The sequence below is a fragment of the Tachypleus tridentatus genome, chromosome 13 (assembly GCF_004210375.1).
Source record: "Tachypleus tridentatus isolate NWPU-2018 chromosome 13, ASM421037v1, whole genome shotgun sequence".
Taxonomy (NCBI): Eukaryota; Metazoa; Arthropoda; class Merostomata; order Xiphosura; family Limulidae; genus Tachypleus; species Tachypleus tridentatus.
Window position 1 is genome coordinate 42331976 of NC_134837.1, and position 24126 is coordinate 42356101.

The 24126-nt window shown below is 31.3% G+C and overlaps 1 protein-coding gene across 10 annotated transcripts in view; it reads right to left on the minus strand.

Moving 5' to 3' along the window:
• Positions 1-24126, minus strand: part of LOC143237621 (katanin p80 WD40 repeat-containing subunit B1-like) — an 84958-nt gene that overhangs the window by 9061 nt on the left and 51771 nt on the right. For 6 of the 10 annotated variants that reach the window (XM_076477074.1, XM_076477075.1, XM_076477077.1 and 3 more), the window contains 8 exons: positions 23842-23992; positions 21261-21391; positions 17272-17310; positions 15153-15277; positions 13691-14211; positions 10435-10605; positions 3035-3111; positions 2440-2514 (listed from right to left, as the gene is read on the minus strand). In XM_076477074.1, the coding sequence (XP_076333189.1) occupies positions 2440-2514; positions 3035-3111; positions 10435-10605; positions 13691-14211; positions 15153-15277; positions 17272-17310; positions 21261-21391; positions 23842-23992 (1290 nt within the window). Of the gene's footprint in view, positions 1-2434; positions 2515-3034; positions 3112-10434; positions 10606-13690; positions 14212-15152; positions 15278-17271; positions 17311-21260; positions 21392-23841; positions 23993-24126 lie in introns of those variants that run through there. The other 4 variants (XM_076477070.1, XR_013020168.1, XM_076477072.1 and 1 more) reach the window with 4 other exon arrangements.

Genomic DNA, 24126 nt, shown 5'->3' on the forward strand with positions numbered 1-24126 from the left:
TAACCAAATGCTCACACTGTTATCATATTTCATCCACGAAAGTAAATAAATCTTTGGTCCAAGAGGAGGAAGAAATCTCCGAAACTAAAGGGAATTTATGGATCACCAGAAAAGCTTTATTCAACTAGCAAATGAACATCAGCAATTATATATATTTATAAAAGTAATATTCAAACTATAACTGATGATATCAGAGAAATTCAGGCCTAGCGGCCCAATAGGGAAACTCTCGATTTTTAGCGACAACTAAAAACACTAAATATTAATTTTACGTGTCTTCCAGTAAAGCTTTACATTGCAGTACTTTCAGTAAGCAAAACTAACGTGAAAAGTATCTGAAGATTTTTTTTTACAGCAGTAAATATATGACGTCATTTAACGAATGCCATAAATCATGAATAAAGTATTTCTAAATAGTCTACAAAATTAACATTCTATATTAGTTTATACGACAGTTAAGCCTATTAGTTTTAACAGCAAAGTCTTTCACCAGGGGCTACAAATTCGTCCGCAAATTATCCATAAACTCGTGAGAAAAAACAAACCTAATGGGTTTTTCTCTCCGTTGACGTATATTGTAAAACAATCATAGATTGTTGTTAAATGTTGCCAACTTATAAATGAGTAATTTTGTGTTTCACTTGGGCACCTTTCCCAGTTTACTAAGAACTGTAAGCCAAGCTATGATTATTGTAGCAGCAATGTAAAATACTAAAGTCCAACTCACTTCTTTTATTAGCTATCAATAACAAGCTACAACGATAGTTGAAAATATAACGCCACAATCATTTCCTTTACTAGCTACTAGTAACAAGGTACAACGTCAACTAACAGTTTAAAGACACAATCACTTCCTTTATTAGCTACCAGTAACAAGCTACAACGACAGTTAACAGTGTATATCCACACTCACTTCCTTTCTTGGTTAGCCGTAACACGTAAACAATACGTAAAAATAAGCCCCATTCAGTTTCTTCATTAATGTGGTGTATACGGTAAAATAAAATGCTAATCTATTGAATGTCATAGTTAAGGAAAAATTATTCGTTGGGTCTAAAATTCCCTCAAACTCCAAGTAATGTCTGATTATTCTAATAGCGCTACCAAGATAAAACGAAGTGGTTTACACTGCGATGACAATAGATTATGAAAACCGGTGCAACAGACTTAAAGTTACCTGCTTTTATCTTTTTTTTTTTAATATTGTTTTTCATATATTTGATAACTACAATATGAGACATGCTGTTCACAAAAAGAAGCAGACAAAGACCTTAGTGCGCTTGCGCTATCTCCACCATTTTGTCAAACTGTTTCATTGCCTTCTCCTCCCCCAATTCTCGACTCCACTGAAATGTAATGACGGTACCACATTTCAAGCCAAGCCACTAGCCAATCAGACTCCTTCGACTAGCCGTGGTATATCAAAATCTATACAGAACGGACTGGTAGATCGATCTGAGACCACCAGTACCAACCAGATTTCCGAGTCGCATTTTACGACTCGTAATAATGGCGACTTAGGGGGTGATTAACAGATCGTACTTTCGTTAGGAAGAAAAGTAAAAAAAAAAAAAAAAAAAATGCAGCATATTAAATTGAAGGGTAAAAGGAAGACCACCACTAAAACGACGCAGAAAGTGCGTTAATAAAAGGAAAAAAACAACATAAAAAACACGACAATCATTGATTGGTCAGCATAACAAATGTCAAACAATAACCTTTTTCTAGTACAGTTATGACAGTCATCTAATGATCGCTATACACTGAATATGTCACTGTTGAATGTCAGTCTTGTAACATACTTTGTTCAATCTTCACCAATTGTCATTATTTAATAAGTTTTACTTATTAGAAGAAATGAATTATTCTTAGAAGAATAAAAAACAAGCCCGTGCTTGAGATACTAAAAGTCTGCGTGTTATTTTCAATCAACCAAGAACTTCTGTATCCATAAAACTGGTGAAGTACTAGACCCATATATCACGTTATTAATGCTCTATTTGTTGCGATAACAGAATTTAAGTGCTGCTACATGATAGTCACCTCGATACCACTAATTAGTTACTTGTTGAAATAATTCCACGCACAAATTATTATTGTACAGAAAAAAAAAAGGCATTTTAATTTCAAACTGGTTGTTCAACTGTGACACGAAGTCTGTAAAAATAAAAACTCAGCTGACGAGATTTTACCAAATAATAAAACAAACAAAGACGGAAAATATACTAGAAAGTTATACTTGGGAACGAGCCATACGTTAACACAATAAAGTATCTTATTATCAGCCTGAAATATACTAAATACAATATACTGAAGTACCACTCTTGTTTGATTGAACAGTTACCAGTAATTGAACTTATCTCTAATATATGCCAGAAAGTTGCTAAAAAGGGCAATCTACCAAGTTTTCAGATCTAATCAAAGTAAACAGATACTTACGTTTCAAACCTATTTTGTAGAAGATCATAAACCGTTGGTAGAACAACCTGACACAGGTCTAAAGACCAGAGTTGGCTAAAAACAAATGAAAATTTCTGTTAAAAAGGACGCACGTTATCCACTGAATGTTGACTAATTCAATTAACATTATAAACACAAGAGTTTTCAATTTACCGACGACTTTCCTAACTTCTCGGCTAGAATACACAACACGCGCATCCCATACCCAACGGCAAAAATATTAACAATATTTTGTTTATGAAGTAGAATATATCTTCAAAACAAACACTTTTTTTTATTCTTTATTAGTTTTACACACAAATCAACTGATATACGACTACGGCATCATCTATTAGTTTAAAATAAAAGTTTATTGCAATTCCATACCTAAAATAAAAAAAATGTTTCTTTCAGTTAATATCCAAATATATTTTGAAATTTATATCTTCATATTTTTTTGAAATTAGAATAAAGTTTGCAAATTATATATATATATATATATGGAGTAAATCAAAAAGTTTATACTCTCAACTTGAATTACTAGCTTATTCTATTTTAATATAACTCTTAGAAATCAAAACTAATCTACACTTACGGCCTTAACGTTATCACATTCAAAATGTCTACTATTACAGATGTGTCATTCATGCTAACCGCAGTGTCCAAAGCAGTCTAAAAAGTGGGAATAAAAAATATACACATACATATCCACAGTTTCACACGTTGCTTTTACAAACAAATGTAAAATGCCTGAGTAATATTTCTTGGTCACTTCGTAATTAACCACAAGTCCAAAAATTAAAACATATTTTTGACCAAACCTTAAAAAGAGAAATGTGGTATGTTAATTTTAGAAAGTAAAACACAGTTGGTAGTTTTTAATTACGAGTCTGTTTTGATTTTTAATCGGCAGGGTCCCAAGAAATAGTACATCTTTGTTAACGTTTTTCATTTTCTGTTTTGGTCACTCGAGTTTTTCATAAAACTATTTTGAGATTAATGTTTATTAGCGCCGATTTAAACAACTTTCATGAACACCCAATAGTTTTTCGCTTTATACAAATTGTCACATTCAGGTAATTTTTCATAAAAAGTTTTAACACATGCGGTTTTTTGTGGGTTGTTTTTTTGCGAATGTCACAAAAAAAGGCTAATGAGTTAAGTAGGTATACACCAGAAACCTCTGAAGTTCCGACACAGCAATTCTCATTTAGAATTACTGATCGGAAGAGGGGGGAGAGGAAAATAATACACAGCAACCGCTACCTACTATTGCTCGATTAGTAGGACTGAGGGACGATCGACTGACACAGTCATAACGTCCATTATTTTAAAGAACAGAAAGTGTTGTGTAATATTAAAGCTCGAACATTAGAGCTTCCAATTTATTTGTTTGTTTTTTTAATTTCGCGCAAGGTTACACGAGAGCTATCTGCGCTAGCCATCCCTAATTTAGCAGTGTAAGACTAGAGGAAAGGCAGCTAGTCATCACCACCCATCGCGAACACTTGGACTATTCTTTTCCAACGAATAGTGGGATTGACGGAACAATTATAACGCCTCCACAGCTGACGGTGTGACGGGGATTCGAACCCGCTACCTTCCGATTACGAGTCTTTCGATACTCAGTTCGGAATGCTAATCACTGGACCATTTCTAGCTCAATTTTTTTTAAAGTTTCGTGGCTTCAGTTAACGAAGTTAAATACTTCTGTTGCATTTATTTACCGATCCACCACACAGATTAAGAGCCAATTTACCTCAGTTCACTTACTCTGTTTGAAGTTCGACACAAAACTACACAATGGGTTTTCTGTGCTCTGTCTACTTCGGGTACCGAAACCCGATGTCTGGCGTTGTAAAAGTCCGCAGACATCACTTACTCTGATGTTATATTGTCAGCCCTGAAGTTAAAAACACTGATAAACTTAAGTCCTATAACTTCCCATTAGAAGAAGAGTTATTACAGTTGACTATTATGATGTTCTTACGCGTATTTACACGTTTACTGACCCGGCAAGGCCAGGTGGTTAGGGCGCTCGACTCGTAATCTGAGAGTGGCGGTTTCGAATCCCTGTCAAACCAAACATGTTCACCTTTTCAGCCGGGAGGGCGTTGTATTGTGAGTGTAAATACCACTATTCATTTATAAGAGTAGCCCAAGAGTTGGCGATGGGTGGATGATGGTTAGGTAAATGAGGGACGGCTAGCGCAGATAGACATCGTGTCGCTTTACGCAAAATTCAAACAAACAAACAAACAAACTTGCACGTTTTCTTACTAGAGAAGTTACTGAACTTATTTCACCATTTCTAATTTTCCCTTTTTTTACAAAGAATGGATAAAGTGTACTGAAGTCAACTAACTGCCACTGTTTTTCGACGATATTAATAACAAGGTTAGTGAGTATGATTCTTCTACTAGCGAGTTTGTTTGTAGTTAAGCATACAGCTACTAAGTGAGATATCTGTGCTTTGCCCACAACGGGTATCGAAACCAGGTTTCTAGCATTCTTTATGCTGATGAGAATTGGAATAATTATTATTAAATGACAACACCAACGACGTATGAACAGTCAATACCAGAAATCATCTGACGTGCTTCCATCTAGTGACAGTTACAAAAAACAAAGATTATATATGTAGTATATATATTGAAAAAACAACAACTGTATTATATACATTAAAACCATTCTCAAAACGCGAGAATTAAATAAGTGTTAAGAACTCCCACACAAAACATTGAACCAGCTGATTACATAATATATGCAGGGTTGTTTGTTTTTAATAATTAGGATCTTTAGAAGTATCATCATTTCACATCACCTTTCTTGAACAATCCTTTCAATATAAAGTATATTTTCACTTTCTTATGAAAATATCCATATTTTTATTGGTAAGTACTACCAAAATGTTAGGAATATATATACAGAACTACTAAACTTCACACTATCTTATAAATCATGTATTCTAAGCCTTTCTAGAAGGAGCTGGTTACTGCGAAGTCTCATAAATCCAACTAAAAAGTACTTAAGACTAAAACTTATTTTTTGTTAAAAGAATGATTATTTACAAGTAATTAAAACTTAAGTTTAATTCCATTTCTGTTTGATATACATCACTTTTTTATATAATTATGTTTTTTGTGCTTTTTCACGTTCGACAAGATATTTCATTTAAACTATAAAATGTGTAACTGTATTCTCAGTACATTTTACAGAAAATATAGTAACCTTTACATTCATTACATATTTTCAATCATACGTAAATTTTCATTATTTTCATCGCAAAAATCAAAAGAGTGAACCTAGAATAAACGGAGAAAATTTTGTATTTCAGAAACTTCATTCAAAGCTAAACAAGTGCTATCTTCACATGGCCATCTATAATTTTGAACTTGTACATTAGTGAAAAGACAATTGGTCAATAGTACCCACCACCAACTCCTGAATGATTGAATAATTGGATTTGGCTGTTACTTTTATAATACTCTCACAGCTTCAGACAGACTAGGCTTTCTGAGGTTTTTATCTACAGTTACGACAAAAAGTGTTTGTACCTCTGCATCGTGAGTATTTTAACTCATAACTTAAAAGGTATCACGATTAGGATAATGAAAGTATAGTATATTATAAATATTATATTAACACACATCTACACAATTTTTTATGTAAATTGAACGACAAATAAACTGTTTATAAACAAATAACCAAACATAGGAGGAGCAGAAAGTGTTCGTGCGTCTACTTTAATGGTCAGTTGTATAGCCTTACAGGTGAATTATTTGGTGCAATCTCTCCTCATAGCCCTTCTTGATCATTTGACAGTACTTGCCTGGTATTTTCTTCCATTCTTCTTTACAGAAGGCCTCCAACTCTTGCAAGTTTTTTGGATGATGCTGATCAACCCTGGTCTTCAACTCATGCCAAACGTTTTCAATTGGGTTGACATCGGGTGACTGTGATGGCCACTCCAGAACACTTGTATGGTTCCTCTGCAACGAGAATTGCACATATTTCGATGTGTGCTTAGGGTCACTGTCGTGCTGGAAGATCCAACAACGCCTGAGCCGCAAGTTCCGAGCATCATTCTTGATATAAGTGCCTAATATATCAACGTACTCTTCTTTTTTCATGATTCCATTGAAATGGTGAAAGCTGCCTACACCAGAAGAGCTGAAGGAACCCCATAGCATAATTGAGCCACCTCAGTGTTTAACTGTAGGGATGGTGTTCCTTGGAAGATTAGGTTCCCCCTTATTACGGAAAATATTGTGAACATCATTGTGGCTGAAAGGCTTGATTTTAGTCTCATCTGACAAAAGAATACTCTTCCAATAGGTAAAGGGTTTATCTACATGCTTACTTGCATACCTCAACTGTGATTCTAAACGAACAAGCTTTAAATATGGAGTTCTACGAGGACAGCATGGTTTGAACCCAGAGGAGCGTAACATGTTCGTAACTGTAGAGGTGCTTACTTCAATCCCAGTTTCTCTTATCAGTTTCTATATGTCATTACGTGTTAAACAAGGGTTCCTACTAACTTTTCTGAGAACCTTCCTTTTGGTTCTCTCTAGAATTTTGGTGGGGCATCCGGAACGAGGGGGGTTAGCACTTGATCCTGTAAGCTTAAACTTGGCAATTATGCTTTGAACAGTAGATTTCGGCACATTAAGTTGTGTAGCAATACCGTAAAGAAACACACGAAACTTGTATTTTACAATAATTAGGTTTTTTAAATCACTGGACAGTTGTTTCCTGTTTGCCATTATGAAATTTTGAAGTGTACAAACACTTTCTGCTCCTCATATTTTTGGTTATTTGTTTATAAACAGTTTATTTGTCGTTTAATTTACATAAAAATTTATGTAGATGTGTGTCAGTATAATATTTATAATATACTATAGGTATATTAGCCTAATTGTGATAATTTTTAAGTTATGAGCAAAAAAACTACTCGGGATGCAGGGGTACGAATACTTTCTGTCGTAACTGTATACTAATTGCAACAAAAAATATCTCAGCCACTTTTAACTCAGAACATGCCCTCAATAAAAATCAAAAGTACAGAATGGCCACCATCTATAACACAAATACTCGTAACTTTTCACCCAATATAGGTAAAAAATTATCTAACATTTTTCTGTTTTTTAGATTCTGATTGTACAAATTCAAGTTACTATAGATAAATGGTCTAATAGTGTCAATCCATGTTTCCAGTTGGTGTTTCAAATGAGATGGGAAATGTGGGTGACAGTAGATTGTGTCATCTGTAAAGAACATCTGGATGGAGATAAATCAGTTGTTACTCTTCATGATAAAAGGAGTGTGGATATCAAAAAGGCAAATCAACAACAGATTGACAGTATCCAAACTTTACTTACATTACTATTGTAACCCACACCAGATGACCATATTTTTAATAGGCAGGAATAATATTCTTAGTTGGATTAGGAGAAGAAAAAAAATAGATTTAACAAAAACTGCCTTTTCTGAGGCTCACCAGCAAAGTTTGCAGTAGAAAAAGCACTCTGATGTCCTAATACTTAAAAATTTTGGCAACAAGGATATATTATTTACAACTTGAAATGAATGACAAGATCGCCTGTGTAATGAACTTACTTTTATACATATTTATATGTTTGTGTTTGTTAAATATGTATTTGGAAATGCATATAACTTATTGCATATGTATTGCAAAAGTCCCGCTTATTCTCTAAATGTGAAGAAAGTTCTCGAGTGCAAGAATCAACAATAAATATTTTATGAAAACACCAGTGTATCTTCGAGTATTGTTGCAAATTTAACTTTCAAGAAACTCAACCCAAAAATTTATAAGTTGATGCACCAATGCACAGTTTTATATTGTTGGTTTGCTATAATTAGAATATTATATACCTCCAAAGCTATAACTGTGATAAATGATTATCAACTGGGAAATTACAGATTTTTGACCAGGAATGTTTACATCACAAACCATTTAACTTCAGGCATCACTACTTCTACAAGAATATTAGATATTTTCATCACAAAATATCAGCTTAAAAATGGTGTGAGGCCATCTGCAAATAGAGAACTAGCCAGCATGCCTCTTAGCAAAGTGTGATAATATCAACTCTGAATTAATTTGCTAATCATGAACCAACGATTAAACATTTTCAGTTACAAATCAAATAGAAAACTCAGTATTGTTTGCATGTTTCTAAAACTGCTGTATGTAAATCATTATTTGTAATAACTATTATAAACTGTATTGTTGTTTGTATATTTACATATATTTGTGTTATAAATAATTGTGTTTATCAATCTTGTCAGAAAATATCATAAATTTAGAACATATCAACATTAAATTAATTTATAAATTAAAATTAACATTTCTGGCTATTTGACATCATAATATCTAACATAATAAATTGAAGACTCATCTGGGGTAAATTATAACATGTTACAGTCTGAAACTATCCAAACTAGAAAGTTGCACATAATTGACCTATCTGCTACCAATGCTTTCTATCAGCAGGCATGCAGTGCAAATTTCCAGATGAGCAAGCAGATCCAGAATGTTTTGTGACACTGGACAATATGTTCAAAAGTTGGGATAAATCAGGCAGTCATTCAATGAGAAAAGTGCAAATGCATGCCTCAAGGTTACCAAGTTTCTCGAGGAAAAACAATAAACAGTGATAATGACATAATACAGATGTTTCTGGATGGATAAAACAATGAGACATTCAGGTACATGCAAATGAAAGAAGAATTCAGAGAACATTTTGGTATTCAAACAGGAATAACCAAGCTCAGCAGAAAAGCAAATGTAATCACAGTAAAAAGCACCACTTACGCTGTGCTTCAGGAATTTCACACTCCTCAAAAAAATGATCCAGAAGTGGATAAAATGAACATTGTAAAAGTTTTAAGACTAAGTTCATCAGCAGTGATATCAAATTGATATTAACATAGAATAAGTCATATCCTGCTTACCATAAAAAGGATTTGTTTGTTTGTTTTGAATTTTGCACAAAGTTACACAAGGACTATCTGCACTAGCCATCCCTAATTTAGTAGTTTAAGATTAGAGGGAAGGCAGTTATACACCACCACTCACCACCAACTCTTGGGCTACTCTTTTACCAATGACTGGTGGGATTGACTGTCACATAACCCCACAGCTGAAAGGGCAGGCATATTTAGTGTATGGGGAATTAAACCCACAACCCTTGGATAACAAGTCAAGCACCCAAACCACCTGGTCATGCCAGGCCCCATGAAAAGGAATCTGAGTAGGAATGTCCAAATGTCTTCCCTGAAATCTTGAGATGAATCATTGTAGAGAAAGATGTCACTTTGCAAAGAGCTTCTATTGACACCCAGATTTTGAGTGCTACTTACACCACAACATGTCAGTATGGAAATACAGAGTCACTGTCACTTTGCATCATGTTTCTTCATTGCCTCACTGAAGTGTCATAGATTCTGATGTTCCTACAAAAAATACAGAAGTGTAAGCTTGAGCTAAATGTTGTATTGGTCCAAAGAAAAGATTGGTTGGTTTATCTCTTTGTAATTTGTCCAGAAAACTCATTTCCCTATGGTTTTGGTTTTCAAAAAAAATGCAGTGGATGGATAATGAAGATTATTTACATCACAGATGGTGTCCATTTTCTTTTTTTGCTATTTTAAGGGTTTTCCTCTAATACAACTCACTTAAACTTTTGTTACTTTACAGAGAGCATATTTCATATTATAAAACCATTAAAATATCTTCTGTTGCAATTAGTGATGAGTTTGCCCTCAATATTTAATAAAATGAATATACTAAAAATGTGGGTTTCAAAAATGCATCATGAACCATGAATCCTCAAATTCACAGTCTTGAAACACTAACAACTAGATCATACCTGGCTTGAATAAATGTGTTTCTAAAGGAAATATGCATCACAGGATATTTTAGAGGTCTTATTAGGGGTTAGATATTTAGGTAATGGCAATATTAACTTTTGCATCCTTTGTTGACCACTGGGCAAAAACTATGTGTAAGTTTTTACATCTGTGTTGAAGAACAGTCATCATGGACTGATGGCCTCTGATGATGGATGACATAGCTTCTGCCTCAGACATTTCTGCATGGACTTGTCCCCTTGCACTGAGCATGTTCTGCAGGTGCCTCTGAAATGTAATACCACACATTACAAACAGTGTAACCAATTGATGTCTCAACACAGAGAAGTTACATCTTTATAATTTTAACCAACAATTAATACCTCAGGCTAAGTCTGCCACTATTTGCTTTACATGTTAAAAGTTAGTTAATGCTGCTCAAAAACTAAACACTTGAACATCTTAAAGATTATTCCCACAAACCAGGACTCAAAAAAGCAAAGCTAGAGAAAGTTAAGTATAAATATATTTACAATATTCAAAACAATTAGCTTAAATTAAAACATTGTTGCTTTAGAATTTGACAATTCATATAATTTTTTATTAATGGTTATTCATTCCTTTCCTACCTGAAAACACATTGAATTGCATATTTTTCAAGGTTCATAAACAATGTACATTTTGATAAACAAAGATCCCACTTCACCACAAAGGGCAATAATAAGCTTTATTATTTTTGAAGAATTTGAAGTGTATTTTCAATTAAAAGTTAATGATTAATTAGCAGAAAATTGAACTCAAATACCAGACTGAAGCTAGGTTAAAAACTTGAATTTTTTAAAATAAAGTTCTGGATAGACAAGCAAAAATAATTATTCTGCTTTAACAAGTGAAACAGGTTTTTCAAAAAAATGTCAGTGGCAAAATCTCTTGTCAAAAAATTAACAAACTAAATATTTAAATGACAAAGTATTTTATTGTACTGGACACGATAAAATCAATATTATAAAGGTAAAGTTCATGCCTGAATGTACAGTCATTTTTTTAATTCTACAGTACTTAACAAATTCATTAATTTCTGATCAAAGGTGGTTACTTGTATAGATCATAACTAAAATTTCACCCAGAATGAATATAGCTAATTAAGTATACTGCTTCTATATTATTACACATAAAGTTTAGAATCTATTGCTTCCTCAGTTAGGTTACCTCACTGTTAGTGATATTTCTGGCCATAATCCTAACTCTCATAATGTTCAGTCAGGTTTGAAGATTTAAATTAGTCCTAAATGCAGGTAACCAAGCTAATAATGAAAAATAATCTTTACAATGGAAATATAATAACAAAATTAGGAATGATAAAAATTATTCATATAAATATGTATCAAACACTTCAACCAATACTGTTAACAAAGTAACACTGAACAAACAACAGCATTTACCTTACTTGTGAAGCATGCAAAAAAGAATCAATTGTTTGTTTTATGTATTATTGTGAATTTAATGTTGCTCAGAGAACTATGTCAATATATGCAAAACTATACACAATCATCTGTAATGTCTCATGACAAATAAAAGCCTATTGAATGGCTAAAAAATCAGACTATTTCATTCCTATTGTTAAAAATTCATACTTGGATTTAAAGACATTAATGTTTAAAAGTAATACACCATTAACAAGTACATGAAACTGGTGAAGGTAAAAAAAAAGAAATAAATAGCTTTTTATTCAATTGTTCTCATTTAAATTGTTTAACAATATATTTTTAATTACACACACCCTATTAAGGTAGAGTTTGTAGTTCTCTTTAAGACTATTTTGTTCATTTTTTGTATGGGTAGGGTTGGGAGTTTCATATAGTGAAAATTTTAGGGTCGTTGCATTTCTAGTTTAAGAACTTTTAAGAGTAAATGACTTCCCTCAACTGGTAGCTGACAGTGAAAGACAGTAGGAGTTGAGATGTTGGCACAAGCACTCAACTCTGTACCCTTAACTGATTTTCTATGCCCTGATACCTGGTTAATTTATCAACATTTGTATATTGCCTGATAGATGGGATAACCCTAATTCATTTTGGTGCTATCACCATAGGCACTATCCATTATAACATCAAGTTAACAACTAGGACCAACAATGACAATGCTTATTTTATATTAAGCTCATTATTGTTCCATGGTACTGAGTTAATTTCCTGTTAACAGTTAATACAATCATTAGTACTCAGCTACTTATTTATATATACATATATACACACTGGCTTGCCAATTTATTAAGGTCTTATGTACCCTTTCAAACATGGTCCTGAACCAAGTTGCAGATGCAAATTATGTTCATCACACAAGGCATCATGTGATCCATAAAGCACCATAAATGATTAAGAAAAGCACACTTGGAGTCAGTTTAACAGATATTGTGAAAGGCAAAGGTACTACAGCATCCAAAAGAAGTATGATAATGGGCGAACACCTGGCAGATACTATGGTGACCAAGACAATTTTCACTGTTAGGATGCTACAAAAAACAGCAGTTGATGTTTATCAGCAATAGAAAAAAGTTAATAAAAATGTCTGCTGTAAGTGTAGTGTGGCCACAATCAAATAACGATAGATAAAGAACTATACTTAAACAGAATAGTAAAGCCAAACAAGAGACCAATTGACAGAGGCATTCAATGCAGCCCAAGATATACCAATCTCCAGAAATACCTTGGGAAGAATGTTTGTAGCAGTAGTAAATGGATTACTGCAGTAGAAGATCATTATATAAACCACTGATCTCAGTTACAAACTAGAAAGAAACTCTAAGAGGTCTGAAGATCATAGACATTAGACTAAAAGAAGACAAGATCCTTCTTGTATTGTCCCAACTGTTCATGCCTCCAATGTTGAAGTCATTCAATGTTTTATTGGCATATTCTGGCCTCTTTGTCCCTTCAGAAAGCAGAATGAATACCACAACTTACCTTAGTACCATTTGTGATCAAATGCATTCATGTGTACCCTGACTGAAATAACTACTTCAATATGAAATGCTTCTACCCACTATGTCCAAACTGTGTGGCCAAATGGCAACTACAATCCCAAGTTTTTAATGTAACTGCACATTTGTGGGATGAACTTAAAGATGAATAAGCCATTAAAGATTCTCTGTCTGCCTCATTCTGTAAACTGTGTACAATATTAATGATTGAATGTGGAAGAGCCCCTCAGGCTACCTTCAATCACTTTGAGAATTCTGTCACATCAGTTAATGGCTGTTATTTAGACAAAATGTGGCCCTACCCATTATTAGGCATGGGGTCTAATAAATTGGCCAGCCAGTACATATAGTTTTTAATTAATATATTTCAACACAAGAAATAAAACAACTCACAGGTAGAAACTCTTCTAATTCAAGTCCTACTGGTCTGTCTCTCTGGTCAGGCACAAATTCAACAATATTACTGGATGATGCCAGAACCACTCTGCTGTCAGACTGGTGGTAGTTAGTGATGTCATCATCTACCCGATGTTTTGGGAAAACAATTGCTTGCTGGGTTGCTTTCTCTGGCCTTATGGCAACAGGTCTGACAACAGATATTGTAGCACTGGAGGAAGTATTACTTGGATAATTAGAAGTTCTTAGCAGAGATACAGGGTTACTAGAGGGATGTCCACTATCACAGATTATGAATGAATCACAGGATGCTGTTTGAACATTTGACAGGTTAATGGAAGATGCATTTTGCACAGGGGTAGAGGTTAATTTACTTGAAGAAGAAGGTAATGAAGAAGAATGTGTTGTTAATTCTGATCTCTCATACTCTCTTCCCAGAATAGGACTGTACGAGTTCTCTCCTGGAGGAATAAAAGAACTAAAAACTTTGGCTGCTGATTCAAAAGTCTGGGAATAATCTAAAGAAAAGAGGAAATCAAAAGGTCATACAAACTAATTTTATGGTAGTTCAATAATTATTTTTAATAAACTTATTTCAACACTGGTATCTAAAAACCAGTATAACAAATTATCTCAGAATTAGCATGGCTAGACAGAGGAACACATCAGTTCAGAACAGTATTAATAAGCTGGAACTGATTAATATATCTTACAGACTGAATTCCATTCTAATGCTAAAATGCAAATACTTTCACATTTCTGCAATATAACATTAAACGCAAGTTAAATTTTTGTGATACAAAAATTACAAATATCTTAAATTATTTCTTCTAATTTGATTAACATCTAAAAGCAACTTCAACTCAGAAGCCCAGCCTACTGCTTTGCTCTTTGTTTGTTACTTAAATTTTAATATAGCTTTGTAAGTTTAAGAGTGACTTTCACCCTTCATCTACATTCAATCACTAAAATTATAACAGAGAACATTTAGAAAATTGAAGAAATAAACACTTTATGATAGCTTTAAATTAAAAGTTAGAAAAACATGAGCTTTTTCATTTTAATACATTTAAAAGTTAGTTACTACACATAAACAGTCAAGATGTCCTTGTCAACTTCCACTCTTTGCAAAGGTAAGCAAAAGTCAACAGGTTCCTTATCAGATATAATTATTTTTTAAGCAACAACAGTCAACAGGTTCCTTGTCAACTATTCTGCTTTTATGGCCAGCAACAGTCAGTCTCTTAACAACTAATAATCAATGGATATCTTACCAACTATCACTGCTTACAGATGAAATTAACTGTCAACAGGTACAATTATCAATTATCGCTGCTTACAAAAGTAGTCAATGGTTAACAAGTATCTTTGTCAATTATCACTGCTTACAAAAATTCATCTAAAGGAAACTAATTTACGTAGGTGCCTTAAACTAAAAATTAAATGGTTAGTTACACACAAGATTTTCTTAGATTGCAAATTTCAGGATATCCCTTAGTGTCAATAATTCCGTCACTTAAGTTGCAATTTTCTGCAAAGGTTCCTCGAGGTCCTTCTTCAGAATCCTTATCATTCACTAATCTGCTAGATAGAGACAAAAATAATCTATTTTTTAATATTTTCATACATATTTAGCATGTTACAATTAAAATCATTTTATAATTCTTGAATACCTATATTCAGTTTTTAAACAGAAGACATTTTCAAGCATTTAATTACATTATTTTTAAGTCAGGATTTTTATCAGGATAGTAAGATAACAGGGTGCTCCTTTACTTAAGGATTTCACAAGTTAAATCATCAATTATCTCATGATTTAGATTTTTAAAAAAATTAGAATTTTACTCTCAGCAAATCAATGCTTGAAACAATAACATTTGTGCATTCATAGAGAAACACTGTTTTGATGAACATGAGCTTCCAATTAGTTTACAATTCATACAACATTTCACTGGTACTCCCCCTTCAAGAACACTTCTCCTGTAAAGCAAAGTAAACAAAAACTTATTCCCAGAGGAATGAGGTTCTTTTTAAATCACATTTGACACGATACTGTTTATCAAGGCCATCAAAACCTTGCTAATTCGTGAACATATTGACAAGAACAAACAATCTTTTGCAAAGCTTAGCTCTTAATCATTACCAATTACTATATTTTCTAAACAATAATATTCTTCGTAAATGTCAGTAACTGGAGAAGAAATAAAATATTCTTTGTGCACATGACATTCAAAATTATTCAAAAACACTTAAAAAACTATATGTACATTCTAATTCACCACACATATAAAATTTATTAGTTGAAACTACAAATCAAATTCGAACTGTTTTGTTAAATTTACATTTACTTCCACACAAAATTAAACACAACAAATATTTTTTTTTAAATTTCATTAATCTCAAAATTTAAAAATAAAATCATCTGGAATTAACATTTATCACAAATTAAAGACCTATTGATTTTTAATACTTTGCAAACTTTCAGTATTTAAACACTAACTTTAAAAATATTACATCTATATATATATGATGTTTCTAAGAATCTTCTGTGTTTCACTGTTCAGCTCAACTTTCAACATCCTAAGTTCAAAGTAACTTTCCCAAAAATTATATTAAGAGGTTTTGAATTGCTAAGAACTTTTTTACTAAAAAATATTTAAACAGAGAGATTAACAAACCTAAAGAGAATATTATGGTTGTAAACTCAATGTACAAATACACATACTGATATTTTATTTGTTAATACACAGTTAAAACAAATAACAGATAGTAAAAACTTAAAGATGTATTCAAATATAATAAACTTGTTTTATCAAGAAGGCAACCTAAAAATTTGTATAGACTATTGAACAAACCTAAAGAAATTTTTCTAAACAATATACCTTTAGTTGTCAAAGAAAGAACTGTGCTTTATGTGATTTAAGTTACACGAAAACTACCAAAACAATATGAAACAATAATTTTTTTTATTAATAACTCATTGAACTATAATTCTAAGAACATATATACATTAGAAAGTTTCAATTCTGGAGAATTATATATTTATTAAACAGATAGTTTAGGATCAAGGACAAATTTACATAAAGTGTCCAAAAAAAGTAAAATAAATACCAAGCATTTATTGAATGTATTTTAAACAAATTTAAAATTCTAAAAAAAAACATACTTTTTTGTTTTTATACTTTGGGAATGTAATGTGGAACAAACTAATTTTTTGAAAACTATTTTATAATTTTTTGTGACACCAGGTAGATAACAGTAAGAGACCAGAAGTAATTGGTTACTTGAAGTCTGTAAAAATTGTAAAGCTGTGAAAGTTACTAAGACTTACAGAAAATGGAATAAAATAAGTAAGAGTACAAATTATAGAATAAGTAAATTTGTATAAACTAGAGTACAATTAGAATTAAGATTTTAATCTAAAAAGAAATATACACTAGGTAAACTTTGACTAATTTTATTTATTTTTAAGCATTTATATTGTACTTAATTTATACATAGAGTATATTATATATTTGTACATGTGGAAAATATATATGTACTATTTCAAACTATCAAACCCACGATTGCATACTCACTTTAAGTTTCCTTTATTAAAACTTCTCCGACTATGATTACTAAAAGAAAAAATTAAGTTATTTGACTAATTTCTTAAAAATAATTTAAAGCAGTGAATAAATATTAATTACAAAAGGATACAAAATATTTTTTACAGAAAACAAGTTTTTGAAAGCCTAAATTTTTCATGTATTATTCCAAGTATCACTAATTATTTTCATGTACAAATGTTGTATGATTTACTTCCCATTTTATCCTTGTGTACAATACAACAATATAAAATTATAATAAAAACAGTGATAAAGATGTCAGTTACTTCAAAATGCACAACTATAATACTCATAGTTTCACAACAAAGTGACAAATCCAAAAAAACATTTTTAAAAAAAGTAATCTTTGACAATAATTACATGGGTTACAAAATAGAAATACATCAGAGTTTAAGTTTTTTCACTGTTAATGCAGACTAACTTCATGTTTAACTGCAATTTTTTTGCTTTCAACATGATTAACTCTTTAAACCCATAATCCATTCTGCCAAATTTATTTTCATAATAATTAACATCATACTTCATGAAACTTCAATTTTATTAATTCTATCAATGACAACATGACTGGGGTTACTTTTGAACCAAAGAGGCATAAATGTTATTGGATGCTGTCACCATCTGATGCATAAATTGGGATTTTCAGACAGACACTAGCAGCATCCACTTGGGTTAAAGAAGTTAAGAAACATGCTCACTGTCAAACATGAAACATGCCTGTTAAAAGCAAAATTAAATGGCTCCAACATCTTGGATGGAATGAAATTCCTTGACAAAAATATGTTATTCCTTGACCAGTTAATATGTACTCGTAATGCACCACTGAACTATAACATATGAAATTGCAAAACATCATTCATACATGTTTAATAAAACAGGATGTATGTAAAAAGAATCACAACTAGCTTAAATATCATTTTGGAAAGCTTCAATATGATTAATCACAGTGTTCTGAAATTATTGATACTTTATTAGAATAACAATGGTAGTTTATCCATTTGTTTACTACATTTCACACTAATCAGTTTTTTATTTTAATTTAAATCACAAAAACGTTACAACACTAAGTCACACCATAGATTTGAATGCAATAAGCACATTTCCTTAATAGATAAAAGGAATATGCTTACTGTTATGTAATGAAATAAATACTTTTGACAAGTATGCTTTTTATAGGTCAAATATGTATTAAAGTAATATTTTGTACGTGTACATGCACAGAAGTGTAAAAAAACGACTTTCAATTGTTAAATATATACTGCAAAAAATACATTTCTGATGTCTACAAAATAATTGCACATGTTAATGGAATCATCCAGACCACTTTTGATATGAACTTTATGTACAATTTCAAAACACTTGTGCAAATAAAGTTCATATCAAAAATTGAGTTCATTGAATTAGTATGACCATATATTTATCAATCACATGTTACTAAAATTATTTTCATGTTAATGCAAGGTTTGTTTGTTCATAAGATTACCAGATCGTATTTATAAATAATAAAGTTGTAAATTATAATTACACATACAAAACACTTCACATGTGGTACCAAACCTGCTGATAAAAGATTCATAACATTTATAGTTGCATTATTTCAAAGCCAACATGATGTAAACACACTCACATAAGCTGTGGTAAAGGCACAGATGTAACTGTATGCAAACATGTTCTTCACTGCCATTAATATTGTATTACAGTACACACTATTTAAGCTTTTCATTTTGTTTTTACACAATATTGTGTATTACAATAATTAAAGTTGCTACTAAGTAACTTTCTCTAAACGTACTCAGATTATATTTATTAACTACGAGTACCTGTTAAGGAAGCAAAAACTGTATAAAAAATAATGCTCCTCTTTTCTATCCTTTATTATTAAATTCCTAATAGCATTATCAAATGCCAATCGCATGCCCTGCTCTGTGAAAGGTAATAATTAACTTGTTTAGCTGATTATGTATTTATGACTTAAATTACAAGTCAAAAGTTTATTAAAAGAAAAAAAGTTGAAATGTATCCTATTTCAGGACTTATTCCTCTTTCTTCAAAAAACCCAACAACAAAATAAACAATGTAGACCATTGGACAGTTTCCAATTACCATATCAAAAACTATTATAATGAAGTCAGTCAACTCTGGATAGTGTATGTTAACACACACAAAACAGATCATCTTCACAGTAAGATTCTTGCATGATTCGTTGAATTTGTGGCAACGAAATACACTAAAACATTATTTGTATCTATTGCAACATGTTGGCACTGCACAATCTGCATCGTAATTAATATCTCAATTTCAAGAACACATCATAATTTCAAAGTCCACAGTTTCAAAATAATACCAAAGCCCTTAATTCAGTTCTCTATCAGGCTTCAGTTTATCTTTACCTAAATTCTTTCCTGTCATTTTGTTGTTTGATTAACACAAGGCTACCAACTTGTAATACTCTGATAGCAAGATTTTTGAAAAAGTAAAAATGTAAACACTAAACATAGTTACATTCTAAGGTCGGACTAGGAGTATGTTCTCTTATAAAATGTTTCATCCAATAGTGAAAAATGATGCAATCTACTGCATTTCTTGAATGAATGTGATAATGAATTTGTCCTGGATCTAGCTAGTCAACCAGTCACAATGTGTTACAGAAAACTACTAATATGACCAAAATGTGATACTCTTTTATAAACAAGTGCAAGAATAGACCCAAATATACTAATTTTATCCTCAGTGGGTGATTGTCAGTAGCTCCGTAAACAGTAAATTCTCCCAAGATATTACTCAAGTATGTGATGCATTAGATTATAGATTGACAGCTAAACAAGACATATTCGCCAGTATATATTCAACTGTTTCTACAAATATTCATGGATAGAAAAACACCACCATATTCTGAGAAATCCTTACATGTGTCATATTAGTTACTGTAAAATCAACATTCTGTATTTCATTATTTTTATAATTAGTTTTTCTGAAACTTATCTCTAAATTACTGACATCATGCACTGCCATCCATATACTGCTTGAACTCTCACTGGTGATACTCTAACAAGAAGTAACATCTGTCAACAACCACAGCCTAAGCCGTACTACACATCATATACTGTGTGCTATAGGCAATACTTAGTTATGTATAGTTTGTTTCATAATGGTTCAAAACAAATTTATGAATAAATTATTTTTATATAAATATTATACTCATTTTTTAAGATTAATTTCTCTTTCGACATCCTTCTAATCTTTCCAGTGCAGATACATCAATGACATAATGTGTATTCCTTCAGTGATTACTGCCATGAGGAATCTTTTATTAATGCACTAAAACTTGTAAGATCAAAGTGATTTATTTGATGTAAATTGTCCATCTCTAAGTAGTATTTAAGGGGTTTTACATAGTTAGAAAATAATCCCCCATAGCTTAGCTTCAGGAGGAAGAAATAAAGTATTTTCCAGAGTCCTTATACTCTTTTAGGCAGGCCATAAATAGCTACTGTTTACTGTTTAATCAAGTGATAATTAATGGCAAGCAAAAAAGATCACTGTAGATAATGCATGCATGCATAAAATACACATATTGACATGTTAAATGATTCAGAATCAACCTTCATGTGATTTTTTGACACATGATAATTTATTTGCTCACCATTTAAGTCATACCAGAATCACTGAATCATATACAATTTCCTGACTTTCTCCTTGTCTGCAAAATGTTTCCTAGCCCAGGAACACAAAATATAAAATTCATTGACTCGCTGGTTTCCACAATCTGTGGGAACCATATTATAAACATATCTCATTCATCTTCCTTATTGATGTTTAAATTTAAAATAGTTAATTACACCTAAAGAATGTTACAATATAACAGACATTTTTCATGAAAGACCATCAACATGAACAGACCTGACACATTTCACTTTACGAAATAAAGATTGTAACAAATCAATAGCGATATAAAAACTCACCTGTGAACTAAGTCTGTCTGTTTAGAAATATGATGTTTGGCAGCCTCATCCATACAGCTTGCTAATGGCTGCACTCTCTTTAGGTCTACGATGTACACTGATACACTAGTAAGTGAGATAGTTCCTGCAATCTGAAAGCAAAGAAACATGTACCTGCTTATTCTGTAACTTAATTATTTGAGAAACCATATGGAAAATGAGAAGCACCCTTGTTTTAAAATATTTTGAAGATATTTTAGGTTTTTAAAATCACATTGTTAAAATTGTCAAGACTTTGGTTAATTTTTAGTTGATACAATACACATTAATACCTTAAAAGATATAGTAGTGATCACAAATTGGCAATCAAAATTAGGTGCACTCTCAGTAAGCTAAACTAGTTATCTTAATTTACAACAAACAAAACAACATAATCTTTTAAGAAGGAAATAAACAGAATAATCTTTTTACATGTATGCAAATACTTTTATAAGTTACTATATTTAACAAGGGAATTTGAATATTTCTCAAAAACTTAAAAATTTCAGCTTTGGACATCATAGAAAATCATATAAAGATAAACCATTTCTTTTAATACTGTATGATTATTTTCATAAAATTTTACAGATTATTAGTAAACATATTAAGGCTCTAGTACACAAAATATAAAGTTCTTAAAATAAGTTAAAGATTTTTTTCAAATGTTGACTGTCCAACATGCAAAAAATGTTTACTTTAAAATTAAAAATACTGTTATGCATCAGAAGATTGTCAAATTTCACATGCAAAATCTATATAATATCCAAATAACCTTTAGGTAATTATCAAACATTTTGTACAGAAAGAACTTCATATTTTGTCTCTTATTTTCACCATTGTATCTTTTTACAGGTGTGGTCAATTTGACCTACTCCATAACCAACATAAAATAAATTAAAAAATAGATACAAGTCATGCTTGTTTCATTCTACAATGATTATAAGTTATAACAAGAAAACACAAATGTTTAGTCTAAATAATTTAAATCTCATAACATTACACATTATATATATATATATATTTATTTATTTATTTTATTTATTGACCTTTCAGCTGTGTAACTAACATTACAAAAGTTGCAATGACACAGAGCAAGTGAATTCATGTTACTGTATCCAATAGTATAAAACTGGCCTTTACAAAGTGGCCTGTCTTCGGCTTATTCTAGTGAACCAATATTTCATAAAATACAGTCACATTTGGTTATACATATGTACATATATTATTACTATTTACAAACAAGTTTTTAAATTTCAGTTATTTTCCTTAAAAAATAGAACAGTAAATAAAGAAATATAAAAAACAATATTTTTCTACCTGTAAAATTTGCACTTGTTTTATCAAATGCCATAATTTGCTAAGCTTTGTGAAATTTTGCATGTGGAGGATGTAAAACAAAATCAGTTTTCAGATTTTTATATATGGAATTTGAAATAAACATTATAAATTACTTCATCAACACTGCAGAATTCTGCTGTAATTTATCAGGCTACTAACTAAACTGTATTTGGATAAAAAGAATAGTTCTTTAGACAACATTTTCTCATCCCTTCTGACGTTTGAGACAAAGAAATAATCTTGCAAACTTTTCATCTTCAAGAGGTTGGAAAAACCACGTGCAGAACTTTTGAGCTTTTTATTAGTTATTCACACATCATAGACAGAAGTTGGTTTATGTAAGCAAGTATTTCCAAAAATGAGAGGTGGACTATATATATATATATGGTGAAATCAAATAATTTATATCCAAATGAAGTTAAATGAATAAAAGTCATGAGGAAGGACTACGTTAAAAACAGCAAATCCCAATCTCTGATTAATTATATTATAACCATAAAATATTCAAGCCATAAATCAAAACACATTAATAGAAAAACAAAAAAGATTTGAATGTAAGTTTACAGACATGATGACATGCTTTTTGACCCTGGCCAAGGAAGACTTATAGAGAGAGGATCAATTAATTAATATATATATTTATTTATAACTCCTACTGTTACATGAAGCTAAGAATAATAACAATGTCTTGACTTCAGACCTAAAAGGCTGTGAATTTCTACTTCACATATATACTTTTTGTGAAAAAAAACCTCCATTATCTAGTTTGTAGAAATTACCTGTAAATACACTTACCATGATTAAAATATAAAATATTTATCTCATATACACTTTTATATATAAATTCTTTAATATTTTGAGAATCAATGTTCATTTATATCTATTTTAAGAATTTTATTGTTTTTGTTTGTTTTTGAGCAAAGCCATATTAGACAATCTGCTGTGTCTACAAAAGGAATGAAGTCCAACATTTTAGCATTGAAACTATAACTCACCACTGTCTCAGTAGGAGGTAGCTGTAATGTTAAAATATATACTGTTTCTTAAATTGTGAACTAAATAATCCACAGGTCATCATGGGAAATACTTGGCCTGACTTTCATATATATGACCTTATAATTCACTGTTATAATCATATTAAGATTGAGCAAAGCTATATTTTTAAGAAATATCTTAATTACATCTATCAAAAAAAAAGTATAACATAATCCAATGAGTTACACACAAGTTGCTGCTGTGACATGGTTACATCAGTAACTTTTCCCCATCCCATCACAAGTGTGTCATATGTCATAGCAGGTTCCCATCCATAAACCTTAAGGACATCTTGAGCTCCACTAAATAAGCATTCACCATCAGGGTTAAAAGATATACATCTGCAAATTGTATGGAAAAAAAAATTATTAGTGAATCCTGCAATTTAGTAAAATGTTATTAAAATTAGGTTATTCCCATAGACAGTAAAATAAAATATGTAGACTAAACCCCAACTAATCAGATACAACTGTCA